The sequence below is a fragment of the Amphimedon queenslandica genome, unplaced genomic scaffold (assembly GCF_000090795.2).
Source record: "Amphimedon queenslandica unplaced genomic scaffold, v1.1 AMPQUscaffold_13509, whole genome shotgun sequence".
Classification (NCBI taxonomy): Eukaryota; Metazoa; Porifera; class Demospongiae; order Haplosclerida; family Niphatidae; genus Amphimedon; species Amphimedon queenslandica.
In genome coordinates this window covers 12,173-30,552 of record NW_003546255.1, presented here as the reverse complement: position 1 = coordinate 30,552, position 18,380 = coordinate 12,173, and the positions used below count along the sequence as shown (strand labels likewise).

Genomic DNA, 18,380 nt, shown 5'->3' with positions numbered 1-18,380 from the left:
ACGTCGTCCAGACCACCTGTAACGTTAAAAATATAATATCTTGTGTTTCTCCTTCTCTCTTATAGATCAACAGGCATGTTTATGGAAGTAAATTTGTCATAACTAAATCTGCTGACTTTGTGACGCAAACACACAACAATATGTTCAACAGTTACAAGTCTAAAATTTGTTTATCCAAATGAAGTGTGACCTAATGCTGGCTATGATACCAAACGCAAGCAAATAAACAGTCTCATATAACACAGTAAACACACACACACTCCATATATTATACTTTCCACACATACTTATGTACATGTATTTGTATTGCATTACACAGTAGCTTAAAATACCGTAATAGGCTATCATGTGTATTAGAATATCACTCGTTTCCTATGTAAAACAATCACTAGCAGTCAGTCGCTCCACACTGTGAGAATTAGATAACAACAAAGACATAACATTAGTTGCTCTACCACCCACCGACCCATTCACTTGTTACTAATACAGAAACATTCAGTGTCTCTTCTCTCTCTCCCTCTCTCTCAATTATATTCTCTTACCTACTGCATACATTGGTCCTTCTAACACACCAACTGCTATACCACGTCTAAGCGTCTTCATTGGTTGTACGTACTCCCACCTACCAACCTGGTACAATAATAAAATATAAGTACAATATCACTCTTGGTATTATTAACATGTACATGTATATGTATTATTAAGAGTACTTTTAAGGAATAAGAAGGAAAAGATCAAAGAAGGGGCACATGTATATATTGTATGATAGAAGAATTAAGGAGAGAGAGAGAGAGAGAGAGAGAGAGAGAGAGAGAGAGAGAGAGAGAGAGAGAGAGAGAGAGAGAGAGAGAGAGAGAGAGAGAGAGAGAGAGAGAGAGAGAGAGAGAGAGAGAGGGAGGGAGGGAGAAACTCACTTTAGGGTCATAGCATTCAACAGTGTTTAGGTGCTGATTCCCGTCATGACCTCCCACGGCATAAAGCTTGCCATTTAAGCAAGCCACGCCCACATGTCTTCTCCTAGACCTACATGTATACATATATAGGGACAGGTAAACAATGGAAAGCAATAATTAATTGAATAAGAGCAGCTGCTGGAGTATAAGGAGTAAACACATAGCTTAGCCTATAAAGGCAGTGTGTTGATAAGAAGCACACCTGTTACTACAACTAATAGCAAGACAACAAGGCAGTTTGGAAAGACATTCACTATCAGTAAACTCTCAGTATATTATTAGTATATCGCTAATTACTATCAGTAAACTCTCGGCATATTATTAGTATATCATTAATTACTATAGTCGGACGGGACTGGTTGGAACAGCTGCCAATAACAGAAACGAGGAGTTTATTATTTATACAACAAACTATAGGCTATCTTTTTAATCAAAAAGTACACAAGTGTTGTACGCATGTACATGTACATGTACATACCTTAGTTCGGGGCCTTCGTACCACTGGTTAGTCCTGAAATTATAACACTCTACACTACAGAAAGGCTCCCCTACAGCACCACGTCCACCAATAGCAAAAAGGACACCAACTGTTGACTTCCGTGGGTGGAACTGGGTACCCTTGATCTGTGAGTAGTCATCGGGAAAGAGATGGTAGTTTTTTGCTTCATCGATGAGATCCCGACAATCAAGACTCCTCTTGATGTAAGGATTTGACTCGACTCGATATTTAAGGAAATTTAGAGGTAGCAAAGGAAGACGGATGTGGTTGAGTAACTGGGAGAGAAAGAAATGATATCAAATGAAAAGGTTATTAAAAACAAACATACCATGGGCTACACTACACAGACATAGAAAAAGAGAGAATTTCTAAATCAAATTACAGGGAAATTAAACCTGCTTAATCATCCAATCCCTTATCACTAGCAGGTGGAATGATAAACAGCAATGAAATGTAAGACAGCTGTAAGCATAGGGAACATGCTATAGTGCAACAGAAAGGATTGGTGAGTAAGTTTTTATTTCAAATGTCACTGCCAATTAGACACAGTAGGTGTTGGCCACATAGCTCAGAGTGATTGCATATTTATTATTTTTATAAAACAAAATATATAGTAGCTGTAGCATATGGAAGAAAGTGAGTTACATTTGCACATGCAGCTATTGCTAATTAAATTTCATTTCAATTAGAAGTTAATGCAACAATTAATTTAAGATAATTCTTCGATGATACTACATGTGTATACATGTACGTGTACATGTACGTTCATTATAAATCTTAGTATAATCTTAAGCACATACTTTGGGTAAGCTGTCTTTACGTGACTCAGGCTCGTAGTTCAACCATAGTTCCAGTGACCTAAATATGTCCTCCTCTGTCCTCACATTCACCTCGTCGCTGTCCAATAACTCTGAAAAAACCTCCGGGGGAAGTTGGAGAAATTCCTCGCTCTTGATAGCGTCCGTGAAATGATTTCTAAAGTGACGCGAGGCAGCATTAACAAGAGCTTCGCTCCCGTACGTACGGCCAAATGCTCTCATGCCAAGACAATTTGAAGGATGGAGGTGGGTTGCAAGGAATTTCGCCGTCGCCTCGAGGACAAAAGGAAAGTCGAAGATAGATGCAGCGGCCATTACTGACTGGACGTTGTTGGAGGTTATTTCAAGCTGTGAGGTGTAGGAGTACTCGACTAGGAGCGATATGGCGTCGGGTTCGACGTCTTTTAGTTCTACACTTGAGCTGCGACTCTCGATCATGTCTCCAGCAAACATTGACCTGAAAAAAAAACATCACAAAAATAATCATAGGCATTTACATGTACATGTACATACAAGTAATTTTATACACAAAATCTACCAAAAAAATGTCACGGTACATAATTGATATGTCTAAGTACATTTCATTAAAAAGCCATTAATACTGCCCTGGGCCTAATAATTGCTGTAGTTGCTGGAATCTCATCAACACTCTTAGCAAATATGGCTGACTTTCTCCTGAACTCTTAGTGTTGATTGGCAACTCAGAGAAGCAGAGGCTGCCTCGGAAGTTTCAAAAGTGCAGCTGTCATAAAATGAATGTGAGAGATGGCACGACTACATGTGCTAACTTGCTGAATGTTAGCATGAAATTGGTATTAAAATCGCCTAGCAGAGTACATGTAGTGAAGGGAAAAGAAGGAGGTGCATAAACTAAGTCTAAAACTAATGCAACTACACACGTCTCGTTACAACATTATAATACGATACCTGAAATAATGACTGCTGGCAGCTAGGACTATCTTGTGGGCCTTAATCTCGACTCCTTGCACGAGAAGTGTGACATCGCAAAGCTTCTCATCGTCCCTTAGTTCTTGCATCGACCTCAGAGTGTCTGACGGGTGCTCCTTTGCTACGAAAAGAAGCTTGTCCGTCGTTCCCAGCTCTCCAGCTAGGGCCAGCTCTCCTTGAGGCGTAGGGCTGGTGCTTAGAAGAGTCAGGCTTGGGTCTAGAAAAAGAGAGAAAGAAAGAGGAGGGGACACAAAAGAGTTGGTGAAGGGGACAGGGAAAGTAGTATTGGTACCATTTTCCTTTTCTTCTGCACCCTCTCCAGGTGAAGCAGGGATGAGAATGGCAGAAGCAGTAGGAGATGAACTCGTGTCCATGTTCTTTCTCTCCTTTTCTCTCCTCAAGTTTGGTTCTCTTCGATCGATGCTAATTTTAATTAACTTGTTAATTAAATTAATTAAGAAATGGGTGTGGTCCGTCAGGATCTGATTGACCACGCCCAACCACACGTGCTTTGTAATGGCCACCAATAATAATCCAGAGACAAGAGAAGATGAACACGTTCACAAGGTCTATTCCTCCATAGCAACGCATTTCAGTGACACAAGATACAACCCCTGGCCTAGAGTGGCAGAATTCCTCTCTTCATTACCTCCAGGCAGCCTTGTGGCTGATGTAGGTAAATAAAATATAAATTAATCATAAATTCATGCTTTTAATCTTTAGGTTGTGGTAATGGCAAGTACTTAGGCATTAACAAGGATGTCTGTGTGTTAGGCAGTGACATGTGTCCGGAACTTGTTGCTATTGCAAGAGGGCGGGGTCACGAAGCTCTTGTTTGCGACTGCCTTGAGTTACCATATTGTTCATGTACATTTGATGCTGCTATAAGCATCGCTGTCATTCATCATCTGTCGACAGAGGAGAGGAGAAAGAAGGCACTTGGGGAGATGGCTAGGCTCTTACGACCTGGTGGCACTCCTACTTCATCTTGTTTTGTACAAATTTTTTATGTAGTACAGGGTCACTGGCCAAATTTTGCCAAAAGGGAAAAGAAGAGAATTCTCCATTTTTATAATTCTTTTTCGTACATATACATGTTCTTATGTTATATAGGAAGTTTAAGTGGATTCAAATCAAATTTAGATTTTTTACAAATTTTTAAAGTTGCTACAAAATCAGGCAAAAGTCCCTGTACTATAGTACAGGGTCACTGGCCAAATTTCACCAAAATTAAAAAAAAGAAAATTCTCTACTTTTATAATTTTTTTCAGATACATATACATGTTCTTATGTTGTGTAGAAAGTTTGAGCTGATTCCAATCAAATTTAGATTTTTTACGAATTTTTAAATTTGCATTTACTAGTTCTCTGAGCAAGATGTGATGGTTCCATGGCATCTTCAGCCCCATTACTCACCTGGTCATGATCCTACACATTCTGCAAAAAAGAAAAAAGAGAAAAGGAGAAGGGGAAAGTCTAAACAATCCAAGACTAAAACAGAGAGAGGTACACGATTATAACTTTTAGCAAAAGATTACGTCACACTTTAGGAAAAGATATGGAAGATATTGATGATGAAAAAACTGATTCTTCATCACACAACAAAGTAGTTGCCTCCAGTGACTTGTTAAGGACTCCTAGCCCCATCTCTTTATTAATGCCTACTACTTCTAATACTGTTGAACCAGTTCCTTCGTCAAAAGATAATGATTTTTCTGTATCTTCTCCACATGCTTCCAGTGATGATAAACATGCTTTTGATCTACAGCAACACGGCTTTAGGACATTCTATCGTTACTATCATGTGTTTGTGGACAAGGAGCTGATAGAGTTGTGTAAGAGAGTTCCCTCATTAAAGATACTGGACTACTGGTATGATCATGATAACTGGTGTCTACTAGCACAAAAACTAGACTAAAATAGATTTATAATTAAAATCACAAAAATATAATGCTAATAAAAAATTAGTGAAGCAGCTTATCTACAATAAATTTTGACAGCTTTGGTTTGTAAAAAGTAATTTTTATTAAATGAACGAATTTAATTGTTATTCATTGCTACTCAAATGTTCAACAATATGTTCAGCTACAGAAGTAGCTTTGATGGTATCAGATTGTAATACTTCAATAACAGTCTTCCATTTGAATGTATTGGGATCAACTTGACTCCATTTATAAAACACTTGATTAAACCTTTCTTGACATGTTGGATAGTCTTTGTCCAGTCCTTTCAGGTAGCCTTCATTTAGACCAACAGCAATCCCAAACAAGTGATACTTGTCTTCAATCTTTGCACCCACCAAATTATTAAGAACAGGAAGACTAGGCTCAGCTTCAAGAACACTGTCTGTACAAATTATAAGTTGATGTTATTAACATATAATAGCAGCATACTCACCTGGAAGTGTGGGTATTGGATGCTGTTCTTTAAACTGACCCTCCAACTGTATAGCTACAGATTTAAGCTCAATGCTCTCCAGTGCAGCAGCTACTGGCTCCCATGATGCAGTCTTGTTTTCAGTCCTCAGTCCACAAAAGAAGGGACTCTCTAGCAAACTGAGTTGGATTGTTGTACTGTATCTCAATCTTGTGCAGTTGGGATATGTTTAGACCAAGTTTGAGACCAAATATGAACCATTTGCTGCCACGATGATCATCACAAAAAATATCAGCAGTAACAGTCAGGATTTTCATCAAAACAACATCAGATTCTATTGAAGGACATGTATATATTACATTTCAGGGTTGAATTACTTACTGATATCATTTGCTGGTGCAATATTAGGAGTCAAAGGGGGAGTTAGTTGCGATGTGGATGCACTCTCATTTTCTTGTGGCTTTTTCAATGTGACATTGATTTGAAGGGGTTTGCTTGTTCCACTGAAGACAGCTTTCACTTTTGTAGTATCTAAGGCAACAAAGCTATTCAAGCATGAGAAGGTGTATCTGAAACGAGGAGGATAAGAAAGGACCTCTTCCATCATTTGCAGCATCTCAACATTCTCTTTATTCACATTACCAGCTTCACAACCCATCACTTTAAAATAGTCAACCTCTGACTCAGATATCTATAATAAACAACCATAAAGTATTATTGTGCTATGTCTATCTACCTCTTCTGTATGGAATCCATTGTGATCTCTTTCCCATCCTGGTACACTGTCTGGATCAAATGCTACAGATAAGCTGCCTTCATCATCAAACATGATACTCTTCAAGTTACTAATTGTAAAATCTTCATCTTTATACTGCTTTGTTACAAGCTGTTTAATTTAAATTTATTATAAATAAATACACTTTAAAAGAGACATTGATCAATACCTGCTTGCATCCCATCTGACAAGGAAAGCAACAAAAATCAACAAAGGTTGTTTCATCTTCTTGTTTCTCAGCCATTGCTATCATGTAATGCTTCTGTGTACCTTTATATGCATTCTTTTCCATGGCAACACAGTGTGAACAAAAGTGATCACAATACGTCTTAAACATTTCAGAATCGACTTCCATTTTGACGTTGCTACAAGTAAAAAGAAAGTTTTCTTTTTCCAAGAAGTTCTGATCACTGGCTGTCAAGTGGACAAAGAGGTTCTTCATGGTTGTCTCAATATTGATGTTGTGGGGAAGGTAAAGCTCTGCTGGTTTTGTTAGTTTTTGATCAATGTAGACCCATACAATAGGAGTGATGGGTACATAGTCACCAAATTTGAATTTAGTGCTAAATGGACACACTCCAAACCATGCAGTAGCAGGTTGTTGAACTGCTCCCTCTGGAATTATGAGTGTCACACCAGTCTTGCAGCAGTGATGGACCAAGCCTTTACTATCGAATTGTAATTTGATCAGTTCACCAAAAATGCCTACAATAAATCATCATTACATGCATCTACAAACTATTTTTACCTTTTATTTGTTTAATTCCAGCTGCAATCTTTTTCCTTATCTTTGATCCTTTTTCATCTGCTTCTATCCTTCTCTCAAGAATACTTAACAAATACTCATCAGTTGCATATTGTGACATCTCTAATTCATCCAATGGTTGTATCCTAGGATTTTTTCTGCTATAATAATATCCTCCTATTACAAAAGAGGTGCATGCAATTGTGGCTCCTAGTATAGCTAACACTAAAACAAGTACAAAAATAATGATTAATAATAGTATTCCAGATGAATCAGTGACAGCAGAGGTAGATGGTGCAATTGTTGACTCTGCTGGTATTGTTGGAAATACTAAACAGTTTGTCATTGATGGAGTATTTGTACTGCTATTGTACAATTGTACTGGTTGATCTCCATATTGCAACTTCGTGCTGCTGTTTGAAAAGGCAAATATGCAAGCTTCAGCAGTGAAAGACTTCAGTTGGCATTGTGGCCTGTTTATTGTCAAGTTGCTGCATTCTTTAGGATAACTTATGTTTTCATAATAAAATTGTTTTATTATAATGCTTCCATTTACAGTGAGAATCCTATCTTTGTTTGTAATGACAATTTTAACAAAAGGATCATGAAGTCTAAAGGCTGTAATGTTTATTGAATTTGAATGATGACCAATATTAGATGTAGCTGGGAGGTGATCAATGGCCATTCCTATTGTAATTTGTAATTTAGAAAAACTACCATTCCTTGATTGATAGCTGTATGTCATGTTGTATGTGACCATATAGAGAAACACAAGTCTTTCAGGATCAACATTTCCAGTTAAATTGTAAGTATAGACAGTGCTTGTATTAAAATGTATTTCGCTGAGACTTTTAATCATAGGTGGATTATAATGAGGACTTTGATATAAATCAACTTTGCTATCACAGGAAGGATCAACAAGTGCCATATAAAGACTGGTGTTCCTGTTGACATGGATGCAGGCTGAAACTGAATCATCTTCACCACCAATACCAATTGTAGTAAGGTTGACTGAAGCAACTGGGTATAATAATAGCAACAGGAAAGACACTCTTAGAAGTAACTCTATAAATAGATTATATTTACTATTGACTTGGCTAAGTTGGCTTACCCATGATCCTGAAGTACTGGCTATACGATGTTTGTATTGCTAGACCGACTCAACAAAAGATTGCAAAACCACAAAGGGAAGTGTATGCTAATATTGTCGGGCCTGGCGAGGTAATTAGATTATTGCTATTATAACAATAATCTAATTACCTCACCAGGCCCAACAATATTAGATCTAGTGAGTGTGATCACATAGTCTGCATGTGCATAGTCTGTGATTGCATAGTCTGCAAGCGCTTGAACGTGACAAGAGCACGTTTGTCATTTAATATTTGATATTAATAAGTAAAGGAAATATCCTTTAGAGCAATTTTAATAATTTCTAATTTCTAAAAATTTTTAAGCAATAATTTTAGAGCCGTCCACCCAAATGACAATAGGCTGGGGAATGGTCTGGCCTGCAAGACTATATACATGTCCTTGTATTGTGTTTAAAGTTTGAACTCATTCTGATCACATTTTTAATTTTTTACAAATTTTTAAAGTTGCATTTACTTTTATTTTAAGCCACACAGATTTAATTTGGCTACTTAAATTTTGTTGAAACAGCTCCTTCATAAAAGATAATGATGATTTTGTAATGTTCCAGTGATGATAGACATGCTTTTGATCTACAGCAACACAGCTTTAGGACTTTCTATAGTTTTTATCATGTGTTTGGGGATAAGGAGCTGATAGAGTTGTGTAAGAGAGTTCCCTCATTAAAAATACTGGACTACTGGTATGATCATGATAACTGGTGTCTACTAGCACAAAAACTAAACTAAAATACATTGATAATTAAAATCACAAAAATAAAAATAACGCCAATGGGAAAATGCAGCAGCCTATCTACAAAAATTTTTTGACAGCTCTGGAGTTTGTAAAAACTAATGGCTATTAAATGTTATTAAATGCTACTCAAATGTTCAATAACAAGTTCAGCTACAGAAGTAGCTTTGATGGTATCAGATTGTAATATTTCAATGACAGTCTTCCATTTGAATGTATTGGGATCAACTTGACTCCATTCATAAAACACTTGATTGAACCTCTCTTGGCATGTTGGATAGTCTTTGTCCAGTCCTCTCAGACGGCCTTCATTTAAACCAACAGCGATCCCAAACAAGTGATACTTATCTTCAATCTTTGCACCCACCAAATTATTAAGAGCAGGAAGACTAGGCTCAGCTTCAAGAACACTGTCTGTACAAAATATAAGTTGATGTTATTAGCATATAATAGCATACTTACTTGGAAGTGTAGGCATTGGACGCTGTTCTTTAAACTGACCCTCCAACTGTATAGCTACAGATTTAAGGTCAATGCTCTCCAATGCAGCAGCTACTGGCTCCCATGTTGCAGTCTTGTTTTCAGTTCTCCACAAAAGAAGGGACTCTCTAGCAAACTGAGTTGGAGTGTTGTACTGTATCTCAATCTTGTGCAGTTGGGGTATGTTTAGACCAAGTTTGAGACCAAATACGAACCATTTACTGCCACGATGATCATCGCAAAAGATATCAGCAGTAACAATCAGGATTTTCATCAAGACAGCATCAGATTCTATTAAAGGAATGTATGAATAAAGTCAGTTATATTTCAGGGTTGAATTACTTACTGATATCATTTGCTGGTGCAATATTAGGAGTCAAAGGGGGAGTTAGCTGTGTTGTGGATGCACTCTCATTTTCTTGTGGCTTTTTCAATGTGACATTGATTTGGAGGGGCTTGCTCATTCCACTGAAAATAGCTTTCACTTTTGTAGTATCTAAGGCAATGAAGCTATTCAAGCATGAGAAGGTGTATCTGAGACGAGGAGGATAAAGAAGGGTCTCTTCCATCAATTGAAGCTTCTCAATATTCTCTTTATTCACATTACCAGCTTCACAACCCATCACTTTAAAATAATCAACCTCTGACTCAGATATCTATAACAAACAATCATATATATATATATATATAGCATTATTTTGCTATGCATGTATCTACCTCTCCTGTACAAAACCCATTGTAATCTCTTTCCCATCCTAGTACACTGTCTGGATCAAATGCTACAGATAAGCTGCCTTCATCATCAAACATGATACTCTTCAAGCTGCTGATTGTAAACTCTTCATCTTTATACTGCTTTGTTACGAGCTGTTAATTTTAAAATTATCATAAATAATTACACTTTAAAAGAGACATTGATCAATACCTGCTTGCATCCCATCTGACAAGGAAAGCAGCAAAAGTCAACAAAGGTTGTTTCATCTTCTTGTTTCTCAGCCATTGCTATCATGTAATGCTTCTGAGTACCTTGATATACATTCTTCTTCATGGCAACACAGTGTGAACAAAAGTGGTCACAATACGTCTTAAACATTTCAGAATCGACTTCCATTTTGACGTTGCTACAAGTAAAAAGAAACTTTCCTTTTTCCAAGAAGTTCTGATCACTGGCTGTCAAGTGGACGAAGAGGTTTTTCATGGTTGTCCCAATATTGATGTTGTGGGGAAGGTAAAGCTCTGCTGGTTTTGTTAGTTTTTGATCAATGTAGACCCATACAATAGGAGTAATGGGTACAAAGTCACCAAACTTGAACTTAGTGCTAAATGGACACACTCCAAACCATGCAGTAGCAGGTTGTTGAACTGCTCCCTCTGGAATTATGAGTGTCACACCAGTCTTGCTGCAGTGATGGACCAAGCCTTTGCTATCAAATTTTAATTTGGTCAGTTCACCAAAGATATCTGCAACAAATCATCGATACATGCATCCACAGTTATTTTTACTAACCTTTTATTTGTTTAATTCCAGTTGCAAAGTTTATCTTTTTCATTTTCTTCGGTCTTTTTTCTGCTTCTTTCCTTCTCTCAAGAATGCTTAAGGAATACTCCTCATCAAATTTATAAAGTGATACATCCAAGCCATTTCTTTTCTTATTTCTTTTGACGTAGCATCCCAAGTCATTTCTTTTCTTTTTTCTTTTGATGTAGTATCCTCCAAAGCAGATTATTATTCCTGGTATTGACACTAGAAGAAGTATGGTAAAACCAACAGATGCTGATGCTATTCCAGTTATTGCTGCATTATTAGGACCATCTGGTGTTGGAGATATTGTTGGTGTAAATGTTGTTGGAGTTACTGAACAGTTTGCTATTGGTGGAGTGTATGTACTGCTATTGTATTGTTGTACTGGCTGATCTCCATATTGCAACTTTGCACTGTTGTTTGAAAATGCAAATATGCAAGTTTCATTAGTGGAAGACTTCAGTTGGCATTGTGGTCTGTCTATCGTTAAGTTGCTGCATTCTTCAGGATAACTTATGTTTTCATAATAAAATTGTGTTATTGTAATGGTTCCACTTGCAATGAGATTCCTATCAGTGTATCTGATGAAAATTGCCACAATCAGATCCTCAAATCTAAATGCTGTAATGTTCTTTGAATCTGGGGGAATGGGTTTTCCTTCATTAGTTGCATAGCAATGCTTATCTATCCCTATTGTAATACACAATGGCGAATTACTAGAAACCTCTGTGGTATACATGTACGTGATGTTGTATGAAACCATATAAAGAAATATAAGCTTCTCAGGATCAACATTTCCAGTTAATTGATGAGTAAAACCTGTCTTTGTATTACTGAAAGTCAAATCATAACTTTTGGTTCGAGGCGGATTATAGCGAGGACTCTGATATAGATCAACTCTGCTATCACAAGAAGGATTGATGAGTGCCATATAAAGACTGGTGTTCCTGTTGACAGGGATGCAGGCTGAAACTGAATCATCTTCACCACCAATACCAATTGTAGTAAGGTTGACTGAAGCAACTGGATACAATAATAGCAACAGGAAAGACACTCTTAGAAGTAATTCTATAAAATAGACATAATAGAGTATATTTACTATTAACTTGGCTTACCCATAATCTTTAAACTGTTATGCTACTGTAAGTAGCTATACAGTTGTGCTTGTATTTATAGTACACATCGTTTATAATATCTCCCCGAAGTCATGAGCTCTATATGAATTATTTTTAATTAGACATGAATATTCTTGTATTACGTATCGGGTGTTTTCTCAGTGTCAATTCTTCATGAATAATATATCAAAAACAAAGGAAGTGGTTCACAACAGATTAATCATTGATTGAATAGTGAATTTAAATAAAAATTGTACAGAGCATAAAATGAATGATGCGATTATTAATACGACAAATAGACAGACAACACCAGTTATTTTTAGATCAATAAATGAGTTCAGAAATGCATGTACAGAGATTGTTAATAATTACGACTTGCAGTTGATCATATAGCTGTAGGACTAATGGTATCTTGCTCTATAAGATTCACTTGATCTCCATCAGCCACACCTTCATTATCTTCAGAAGCCACACCTCCTCCTTGTTGTTCTTTTAAAGACGAATAAGGGTCCTCTTCGGTGTACTCTGGAAGCTCGTTATCTCTATAAGGGGGCGGAGTGTCGTCGTCTCTTCCGATAAGTCTCGAGGCAAGATACAGCTGCATTAGTCGCCGTCTTTTCTTTCTGTTGTGCCTCCACCAACAACAGTAGAGTACGATGACAGTCGCAATTATTAGTATTATAAGAGGAACAGCGATACCTAGTCCTATGTATAGTCTTTATTGGAGAAAGGAAGGAAGAGAGAGGAAGAGGAAAAAATTTGGAGGAAGAGTAAACATCTTAAGTGGCAGGATGTCAATCATGCATGCAAATGTCATAATAAACGGACTACCAATGACGTAGTTATCATTATTGTGATTGTAAATAAATGATTATAATTGGGTTAACTTGTAAAAGCACAAATAGTTGTACAGTCAACACTTCTTTGATACATGTCGCATCTAAACAGCATCTTCTGGAGACTATTGATAATAATACTACGTGTTTTTTAAAGTGCAAATGATTACATAAACTTCTCAATAGAGTGTGTATAGTATCAGAAGAACATGATAATCAGTGCACTCTTGATGGTACATGTAATCATAACATAACACCTCATCAACCTAGGTGTGACCATCTAATGATGCCAAGTATACACACCTTTTAAGTTGTTGGCTAAAGAGTTACGGCTGTTGTACCTATTCAGTGGTTATATGGGCTATATCGAAACCGGACTTAATGGCTCTCTGTAGTATACGTAGGCAAAACAATAATGATTGGTGTAATAGATTAACATTAAGCAATTACTAAGCAAAATAGGCTACAGTGTGTAATTTAATAGGTAGATATAATGCAATTAAATACTACTGAGCTATTATTATAATAATAATTATACCACAAGGGAAGTATACAATGTACATGTTAGTCCTCTTACTGAAGATATGGATTACAGCAGTAGTTATTATTATTGTTCATACTGCTGCTGTCAGAGCAGCAGTACGTCTTGTACGAAGCATCATTACTTGAAGGACAAGTTACAGAGCAGTCTGACGAACCAACAATGACTTGAGAATAAACTATAAAAAGAAGAGGGTTTTGGATATTATTTAAAATAAAGTATTAAAAGGTATTCTATCCCATCTTACCAGTAGTAAGGACAGAGAGAAATATCAGTAAAAAGACATTCATTGCTGGACAATATTTCTTCCTCTCGACCACAGCCACTCAAAATAAAACCAAACCCAGCCCAGTAAGACTTAGATAATATACGGCATCATTGATATACGGTATCATGGATGATTGTACTTTGTTAATACATTCTTCACTATTTCAGTTTCAGCATTAACAAAAATAAATTTTTGCACTTCTTACAACTTGCTAATTTTGAAAAGTAATTTTCACCTAATTTTCACCTGTTATTTACTTTTTAAAAGTGTGATTTAGATATGTATAAATGATTTTCACATGTTTACTTCCTAATTAAGTGAGCACTGATTGTTTTCATGCAAAATTATTTCTTCTCTCTAATTTATAAATTTAATTTCTAAAAGGGAAGAAAGAGCACGAAGATGTAAGTGTTGTTTTGCTCTGCCTGATATATCCTTGTCTGTTTGTTTGTTATTATTACAGTCAGTCACATGATTTGTTCTTATCTCTATTCCACAGGAGTAAAGTGACCTTTAAGATTACTCTCACATCAGATCCAAAACTACCTTTTAAAGTGTGAGCATAGTAAATGCATCCATAAGTAATGTATGGTCCATCTTCATTGTTTGTGGGCCTCTATGCTTTATTATGTTTGACTCCTTCCTTTGTTATTAGTTTAAGTGTACCCGAGAACACTCCGTTTACTGCTGTATTAAAATTTGCTGCAGAAGAAGTAAGAATGTGTCACGTTTGGACAATCGTATTATTTCCTCTTTTAAAAATTAGTTTAAAGTTCCTCCTGCCACTAGCGCAATCATTACAAACGGTGAGGTATAATCAATTAATCAATGATGATAATTTTTTATCTTTTTTTTAGATGGAATAGGAATCAATCCATCTCAAACAGCAGGTGCGTAGAAAATGTGGTAGAGAAAATTTTGAAAAGGAGAGACAGAAAATAAAGTTTTCTTTATCTTCTTATTAATAGGTAGTGTATTTTTAAAGTATGGTGGGGAACTCCGCCTGATTCCACGAGACAGAGTCGGTCATCAAAAACAATGATCTTATTTATTAATAATAATTATTGTTGTTATTTATTATTATTATCAGCTGTTTTATACCAATCAATAATTTAATGCAAAAACAATATTCGTAATATTAAATAATGAAGATATTTTAAGTCAATTTGTGTTCTCTTTTTGTTCTTTGTCCTCATCTTCCCAAAAAATACCCTTCAACTTTTGCAAGAATCCTTTCTCTTTTTTGACAAGTTTGTTCTTTCTTTCATTCTCCCCTCTACCTAACATAAAGGCGGAGTCAACCACGCCCTTTTTCATTTTTAACCCTGACCTTTTACGATCCCGTTCACAGATCCTTCGTAATCTTCAGTTTGTGCTAGTTCTTCTATTAATGTCTTCTGTTCGCTAGTCAAATTCCTTATAAGGAAGTCAATGGGTGTGGCAATGTGGGTGTGGTTACTCACTTGGGTACTTTGATCCTAATGTGAATGTAATGGTCTCCGTTTCCATATCCATTGAGTCTTGGTATCCCACGACCACTTAATCTGAGTCTGTGATGAGACTGAATACCTGCTGGAATCTAAAAAAGAATATGTGAAGCCCCACCCACAGCCACACCCATACCTTTAAATCCAGCGTCCCATTAAGACCGGGTGTTTTAGCGACTCCTCCCAGGACTGCTTGAGTGTAGCTGACGTTAGCGTCAGAGTGAATGTCAAACCCGTCACGTCTAAAAGTGTCACTTGATGAAACTCTGAGCGTTACATAAGCTTCTGTGTGACCCACTGGAACTCTTAGAGTTTGACCGTCCGAAACACCTGCAAAAGAGAAGAGATTATAATAATTTATGAGCAGCCATTTTGTATCTTCTCTCCCTCCTTCCCTCTCTCTTTACCAGCTGGTACTTGTACGTTAACTGATCGTGTCTTGACAGTGGTTCCTTTCCCCATGCAAGAGCGACACCGCACAGTTATCACACGTCCTTGTCCGTGACAGTTCCTACATACGGACTTCATCTTGAAGAACCCAGTACTGATCACCTCCTGTAATGTAAGGAATTAATCGTAATGTGTAATATGGGGGCAGGGTTTCCACAGGATTTAGGAACAGTGGATTTTTAAGTTGCTCAAAAATTGGGCTAAAGTCCCTGTACTATAGTACAGGAATTTTGGCCAAATTTCGTCAAAAATTAAAAGGAGAGAATTCTCTGTTTTTATATTTTTTTCTGATACATATGTGTACTTATGTTGTGTAGAAAGTTTGAACTGATTCCAATCAAGTTTGGACTTTTTATAAATTTTAAAAGTTACTCAAAAATCAGGCAAAAGTCCCTGTACTATAGTACAGGGTCACGGGCCAAATTTCCTCAAAAATGACTAGAAGAGAAATCTCCATTTTTATAATATTTTCTGATACACATACATGTTCTTATGTTGTTAATCAAATTTGAGCTGATTCCGTTAAAAATTGAATTTGTAATGAAATTTTAAAGTTGCTCCAGAATCCAAATGCCCTGTACTGTATTGTAGTGCTTGTCAACTCATGAAGCTCATGCTGTTTAGCTCACTTAGCATGCTTTGTGGGAAACACTGTCCCATAACAGCAATAATAAAAGGATCTTACCTCTCCTGACCCACGGCAGTAGGGACAGACTTCTGTCTTTGTTCCTGGTTCCCCTCCACTGCCAGAGCACCTCTCACACATGGCCTGTACCCTCATTGACAGCTCCTTACTGCATCCTTTGACTGACTCCATAAATGAAAGACTGAGCTGAAGCTAAGAGAGAGTAGAAGAGAGAGAAAGGAAAAAAAAGAGCAATAAAAATGAACTAGATAATGAAAATATTATCTATGACTAGATTCAAACATTTTTTCACAGTTTAAGTTTGTCCCAACTTAATTTTTATAAACTAAAGTTACCGTTTGAGAGTTCCTTGCGTCTTGTCCAAATATATCTTGTCCAAACATGTCAAAGTCACCAAAAAACTGACGGAATATTTCCTCGGCTCTCATCGATGTGAAGGGGTTTCCCTGATGACCTGGGCCAGCTTCATCGCTGAACTCTGAGAAACCGGAATAATCGTAACGCTTTCGCTTCTCAGAGTTACTAAGAACCTGTAATAATAATAAACAAACAAACAAACAAACAAATAAATAAATAAATAATAGCTGTCAGTATAACCTCATATGCTTCTCCTATTTTTGTGAATTTCTTTGCCGCTTCTGGATTATCAGGGTTACGGTCGGGATGATACTTCTTTGCTAACTAAAAACATAATTTAAATTATACTTGCTAGTTTTTCTTAAGATGAGCGTTTCTCTTACATCGTAATAAGCTTTTTTTATTTCCTTGGCATCGGCAGTCCGTGGTATCCCAAGTATCTGATAATAGTCCTCTTTTCGTAGAGAAGCTGAAAGAATAAAAAAGATGGGTAAAAAAGGTAAAATAAAAAAAGAAAGCAAATTTAAATCAAATTTGTAAAAAGAGAATTAAGTCTGCTCTAGTAAATTGTAGTTTACCGTTAGAATGAATTCCTCTATTGGAGTGGGTCTTTGTATGATTAAAGTAGTGATTGCTGTATCTAGTAATACAGTAAGAAACTTCTGCTGATCTCAAGACAGAAGATAAACGAGAGGAGCTCAGAGCAAGATGGCCACAAGAAGATGGAGAGAGTGAATGATGATGAAATAGTCTAACGAATCTCTTCATTGTTGGACTCGATGAGAGTAACTAGTGGCAGATGAATATCTAAGTAAATAAATGTCTTTTTCTTTCATTACCTGTTGGTTTCTGGTAAAAATAAGGACAATATCTCGTCCACGTTTTTGCATGCTCCTCGTGAAAAGAAAGAAATAATTTCAATTTGACTAATTTCGTTATTTGACTATACTGCTCTATTAAATAATTTATAGATAATTTACGGTATATATAAATAAAAGCAAAAAAATGACAAAGTTTTTGTATGTTATATTTCCTGAGGTCTGATGGGCATACACAAATTGTAGCTTGCCTAAAAAAGCAAAAATATATAGTACTAAATTGCAGCTTAAAAGCAGCCACAAAAGTCTTACATTTTGATCCCAAAAATTCATCCTTTTCCAGCCACAACCCTAAAAGATCATATTGACAATACAATTATACATTATCAAGCGACCATGTACTTTTCCATTTATCAAATTAATGTCCTCAGGGCCAGTGTAATGAGGATCAAGAATCAAAAACCTAAAAATAATTATAAAATTATTTTTAAAGTTATTTTTCCTACTTAATATCACCAGATTGCTCATCATAGTCAACTCCTAATATGGTATGAGCTAAAACCCCACCCCCTATCATTACGGGTGTGCCCTGGTTTCTAAAATGATGCTGTAAAAGACGACCGGTACCGGCGATATCAGCTCCTCTTGAGCAGTGATGAATACGAGACTCTATCTGAATAATGAAGCATTCGGTATTGACCACACCCATTGGCCCACCCACCTGTAATGAGTGACTGAGGACAGTACTGACTTCAATTGATCCGATCCATTCAGAAGAGCCAATGAATGGTTTCTATAATAATAATAAATAATTTTAATTTATGTGATAAAAATTTATGTGATATGTGCAATGCAATAAAAATGG

The 18,380-nt window shown here is 36.5% G+C and overlaps 10 protein-coding genes across 13 annotated transcripts in view; 3 read left to right on the top strand and 7 right to left on the bottom strand.

Moving 5' to 3' along the window:
- LOC100636015 (kelch-like protein 20) overlaps positions 1–3,642 on the bottom strand; it is a 4,750-nt gene extending 1,108 nt beyond the window's left edge. Inside the window, exons 1-7 of the mRNA XM_020006913.1 lie at positions 3,511–3,642; positions 3,198–3,435; positions 2,253–2,727; positions 1,432–1,727; positions 915–1,023; positions 543–630; positions 3–16 (exon numbers count right to left, since the gene is read on the bottom strand). Of these exons, the coding sequence (XP_019862472.1) occupies positions 3–16; positions 543–630; positions 915–1,023; positions 1,432–1,727; positions 2,253–2,727; positions 3,198–3,435; positions 3,511–3,592 (1,302 nt within the window). The 5' untranslated portion in view covers positions 3,593–3,642. The remainder of the gene's footprint in view (positions 1–2; positions 17–542; positions 631–914; positions 1,024–1,431; positions 1,728–2,252; positions 2,728–3,197; positions 3,436–3,510) is intronic.
- Positions 3,643–3,717: 75 nt separating this feature from the next.
- LOC100635888 (alkylated DNA repair protein alkB homolog 8-like) lies at positions 3,718–4,340 on the top strand. Its single transcript, XM_020006909.1, has 3 exons — positions 3,718–3,894; positions 3,942–4,213; positions 4,332–4,340. The coding sequence occupies exons 1-3, from the start codon at positions 3,735–3,737 to the stop codon at positions 4,338–4,340; spliced, it is 441 nt and encodes a 146-aa protein (XP_019862468.1). The 5' UTR covers positions 3,718–3,734.
- Positions 4,341–4,563: 223 nt separating this feature from the next.
- LOC109591225 (alkylated DNA repair protein alkB homolog 8-like) lies at positions 4,564–5,253 on the top strand. Its single transcript, XM_020007000.1, has 2 exons — positions 4,564–4,724; positions 4,769–5,253. The coding sequence occupies exons 1-2, from the start codon at positions 4,601–4,603 to the stop codon at positions 5,134–5,136; spliced, it is 492 nt and encodes a 163-aa protein (XP_019862559.1). The 5' UTR covers positions 4,564–4,600; the 3' UTR covers positions 5,137–5,253.
- Positions 5,254–5,330: 77 nt separating this feature from the next.
- On the bottom strand, positions 5,331–6,269 carry LOC109591233 (uncharacterized). The gene is made up of 3 exons (XM_020007008.1): positions 5,976–6,269; positions 5,616–5,928; positions 5,331–5,564 (listed from the first exon to the last, which is right to left on the bottom strand). The coding sequence occupies exons 1-2, from the start codon at positions 6,250–6,252 to the stop codon at positions 5,735–5,737; spliced, it is 471 nt and encodes a 156-aa protein (XP_019862567.1). The 5' UTR covers positions 6,253–6,269; the 3' UTR covers positions 5,331–5,564; positions 5,616–5,734.
- Positions 6,270–9,051: 2,782 nt separating this feature from the next.
- LOC109591219 (uncharacterized) lies at positions 9,052–11,002 on the bottom strand. The gene is made up of 5 exons (XM_020006995.1): positions 10,401–11,002; positions 10,193–10,342; positions 9,822–10,131; positions 9,458–9,766; positions 9,052–9,409 (listed from the first exon to the last, which is right to left on the bottom strand). Exons 1-5 carry the CDS (start codon positions 10,671–10,673, stop codon positions 9,114–9,116), a joined length of 1,338 nt encoding a protein of 445 aa, XP_019862554.1. The 5' UTR covers positions 10,674–11,002; the 3' UTR covers positions 9,052–9,113.
- LOC109591103 (uncharacterized) lies at positions 10,978–12,153 on the bottom strand. The gene is made up of 2 exons (XM_020006902.1): positions 12,113–12,153; positions 10,978–12,065 (listed from the first exon to the last, which is right to left on the bottom strand). The coding sequence occupies exons 1-2, from the start codon at positions 12,114–12,116 to the stop codon at positions 10,978–10,980; spliced, it is 1,092 nt and encodes a 363-aa protein (XP_019862461.1). The 5' UTR covers positions 12,117–12,153.
- A 123-nt stretch (positions 12,154–12,276) lies between these two features.
- LOC109591320 (uncharacterized) lies at positions 12,277–13,844 on the bottom strand. The gene is made up of 3 exons (XM_020007078.1): positions 13,737–13,844; positions 13,526–13,667; positions 12,277–12,828 (listed from the first exon to the last, which is right to left on the bottom strand). The coding sequence occupies exons 1-3, from the start codon at positions 13,777–13,779 to the stop codon at positions 12,498–12,500; spliced, it is 516 nt and encodes a 171-aa protein (XP_019862637.1). The 5' UTR covers positions 13,780–13,844; the 3' UTR covers positions 12,277–12,497.
- Positions 13,845–14,110: 266 nt separating this feature from the next.
- LOC100633159 (ubiquitin-fold modifier 1) lies at positions 14,111–14,900 on the top strand. Its single transcript, XM_003383510.3, has 6 exons — positions 14,111–14,161; positions 14,257–14,313; positions 14,413–14,470; positions 14,524–14,563; positions 14,615–14,647; positions 14,726–14,900. Coding segments are annotated over exons 1-6 (264 nt in total). The 5' UTR covers positions 14,111–14,159; the 3' UTR covers positions 14,800–14,900.
- LOC100635762 (dnaJ homolog subfamily A member 3, mitochondrial-like) lies at positions 14,851–17,629 on the bottom strand. The gene is made up of 11 exons (XM_011411397.2): positions 17,537–17,629; positions 17,276–17,486; positions 17,081–17,166; positions 16,938–17,021; positions 16,676–16,870; positions 16,380–16,532; positions 15,652–15,799; positions 15,381–15,574; positions 15,221–15,336; positions 15,088–15,173; positions 14,851–15,037 (listed from the first exon to the last, which is right to left on the bottom strand). The coding sequence occupies exons 1-11, from the start codon at positions 17,585–17,587 to the stop codon at positions 14,919–14,921; spliced, it is 1,443 nt and encodes a 480-aa protein (XP_011409699.2). The 5' UTR covers positions 17,588–17,629; the 3' UTR covers positions 14,851–14,918.
- Positions 17,630–17,679: 50 nt separating this feature from the next.
- LOC105316479 (ufm1-specific protease 2) overlaps positions 17,680–18,380 on the bottom strand; it is a 6,683-nt gene continuing 5,982 nt past the window's right edge. For 3 of the 4 annotated variants that reach the window (XM_020007048.1, XM_020007044.1, XM_020007058.1), the window contains 4 exons: positions 18,022–18,188; positions 17,918–17,978; positions 17,828–17,866; positions 17,680–17,766 (listed from right to left, as the gene is read on the bottom strand). In XM_020007048.1, the coding sequence (XP_019862607.1) occupies positions 17,722–17,766; positions 17,828–17,866; positions 17,918–17,978; positions 18,022–18,188 (312 nt within the window). In that variant the 3' untranslated portion in view covers positions 17,680–17,721. Of the gene's footprint in view, positions 17,767–17,827; positions 17,867–17,917; positions 17,979–18,021; positions 18,189–18,380 lie in introns of those variants that run through there. The other variant, XR_002189754.1, reaches the window with a different exon arrangement.